Source organism: Austrofundulus limnaeus, unplaced genomic scaffold, assembly GCF_001266775.1.
Source record: "Austrofundulus limnaeus strain Quisiro unplaced genomic scaffold, Austrofundulus_limnaeus-1.0 Scaffold131, whole genome shotgun sequence".
Taxonomy (NCBI): Eukaryota; Metazoa; Chordata; class Actinopteri; order Cyprinodontiformes; family Rivulidae; genus Austrofundulus; species Austrofundulus limnaeus.
The window spans coordinates 1,062,089-1,063,734 of record NW_013952533.1 but is presented as its reverse complement, the minus strand read 5'-3'; the positions used below and the strand labels follow the sequence as shown (position 1 = coordinate 1,063,734).

Below are 1,646 nucleotides of genomic sequence, written 5' to 3'. Positions count from 1 at the left end.
GGGATTTGAACCGGTGACCTTCTTGCTGAGAGGCATCAGCTCTACCAACTGAGCCACCGTGCCGCCAGAAAATCTACATTTTCTGTTTATTTTATATTTTCAAGTCCTCACACTTCAGTTCAAACAAACACCCTAAATATACGGGACGAATTTGCTGCAAAACTACATGAAATAAAAAAAAGAAGTACTTATAGAAGTAAAGTAACAAAGAAAAGGAAACAAAATAAAACAGCTCACCAGGCGTCCTTGACCAAGACCTTTGACTACAACACGAACAAACTTGACTCCCTTTTCTGTGGCTTTCTGTTTGAACAAAAAGAAAAATTATTATTTGTTTAATGCAACACCGAGTGGGTTTCTGAAAGATCCAACAGGATTCAAATAAGCACAACAATGAGCTACAGCTACACCCTGTCTATAAAAGAGATTAAAGTGATAAAGAAGCTGACTTGAATTTATTTTAAAATTCTTTCCTGATAAGAGTTCCCCTAAAACATTTCCATTTTTCATTTGTGCCCAAATATAACAACAGATCAAAATATTCTGTCTAAATGTACTTCGTAACATTTTGGTAAAAAGTGTATTTCTTCACTGTCTTTACAGCAGGAAGAAATAYGTTAGCTCAGTTGGCCTGCAGCTGTGATAAATCAGACTAATGCCAAGTCCGAATGAGCTTTTTAATGCTGACTGCTCCACTCGGCCCGGAGAAAGCAGTTCATTTACCACAGGCATTTAATATTCATGAATTAAGCAGCGCTACTGAGAGTGGTGAAGCTGCACGTGCTGTGAAGTCCTCACTAATTTACTTGTGAGAACATTTCGCAGGGATAATGAGGAGTTCTTGATGGCTACAGACACTGTGGACTCGCACAGATTAYACAGTAAAAAGCACTGCAGTTCCCGAGCGGAGGGCGCATTTAGTAGCACGAGAGGAGATAACTCACAGTGGCGATGGAGATGCCTGCAGTCTGAGCAGCGATGGGCGTCGACTTCTTAATGTTCTTGAAGCCCTCTCTGCCGCAGGATGTCCTCTCAATATACTGACCCGCGCAGTCTGTTAGCATGATGTGTGTGCTGGAATAGGACAGAGTTGTTTAAAAGATCACYTTCTCACAGAACAAGAGCACTTTGTCACATTTCACTGTCAGCTACTTGTGTTGCCATGTGCAACTAGACATTAGAGTTGGCTTTGTAATATTATGTAAGCTTGCTTCCTGCACATCACTTCTTGTTCTCCCACTCCATCCTAGCATCACTCAYGAACAAGACACCCGGATACTTAAAACTCCTCCACGACCCGRMGRGGGCTTTTCACCCAAATGACGTCGGACTTTAAGAGGTACCGACTCCCATCCCAGCCAYTTCAGATTACTCTGAAGGTCTTGGCCTGAAGACGCCAACAGAACCACATCATCTGTATAAAGCAGAAATGTGGTTCCCAAACCAGGCTCCCTCCTCCACACATACCTGCACCTACAAAACTTTATTGAYTGAATTTAAATAGAGCAAGAATAAATGTTATAGAATGATGGTGCAGTTGGTAGAGCTTGGTGTGAGAAGGTCGCAGGATCATATCCTGTCCAGCATCCTTTTACATGGGTTTTCTCTGGGTACTCCCTTTGCTGCCACAGACCAAAAATTGGGCC

The 1,646-nt window shown here is 42.3% G+C and overlaps 1 protein-coding gene across 1 annotated transcript in view; it reads right to left on the bottom strand.

Annotated features, from left to right (window-relative positions):
- The window catches only part of mrps11 (mitochondrial ribosomal protein S11), a 6,753-nt gene that overhangs the window by 2,657 nt on the left and 2,450 nt on the right, over window positions 1–1,646 (bottom strand). Inside the window, exons 4-5 of the mRNA XM_014015566.1 lie at window positions 945–1,074; window positions 238–303 (exon numbers count right to left, since the gene is read on the bottom strand). Of these exons, the coding sequence (XP_013871020.1) occupies window positions 238–303; window positions 945–1,074 (196 nt within the window). The remainder of the gene's footprint in view (window positions 1–237; window positions 304–944; window positions 1,075–1,646) is intronic.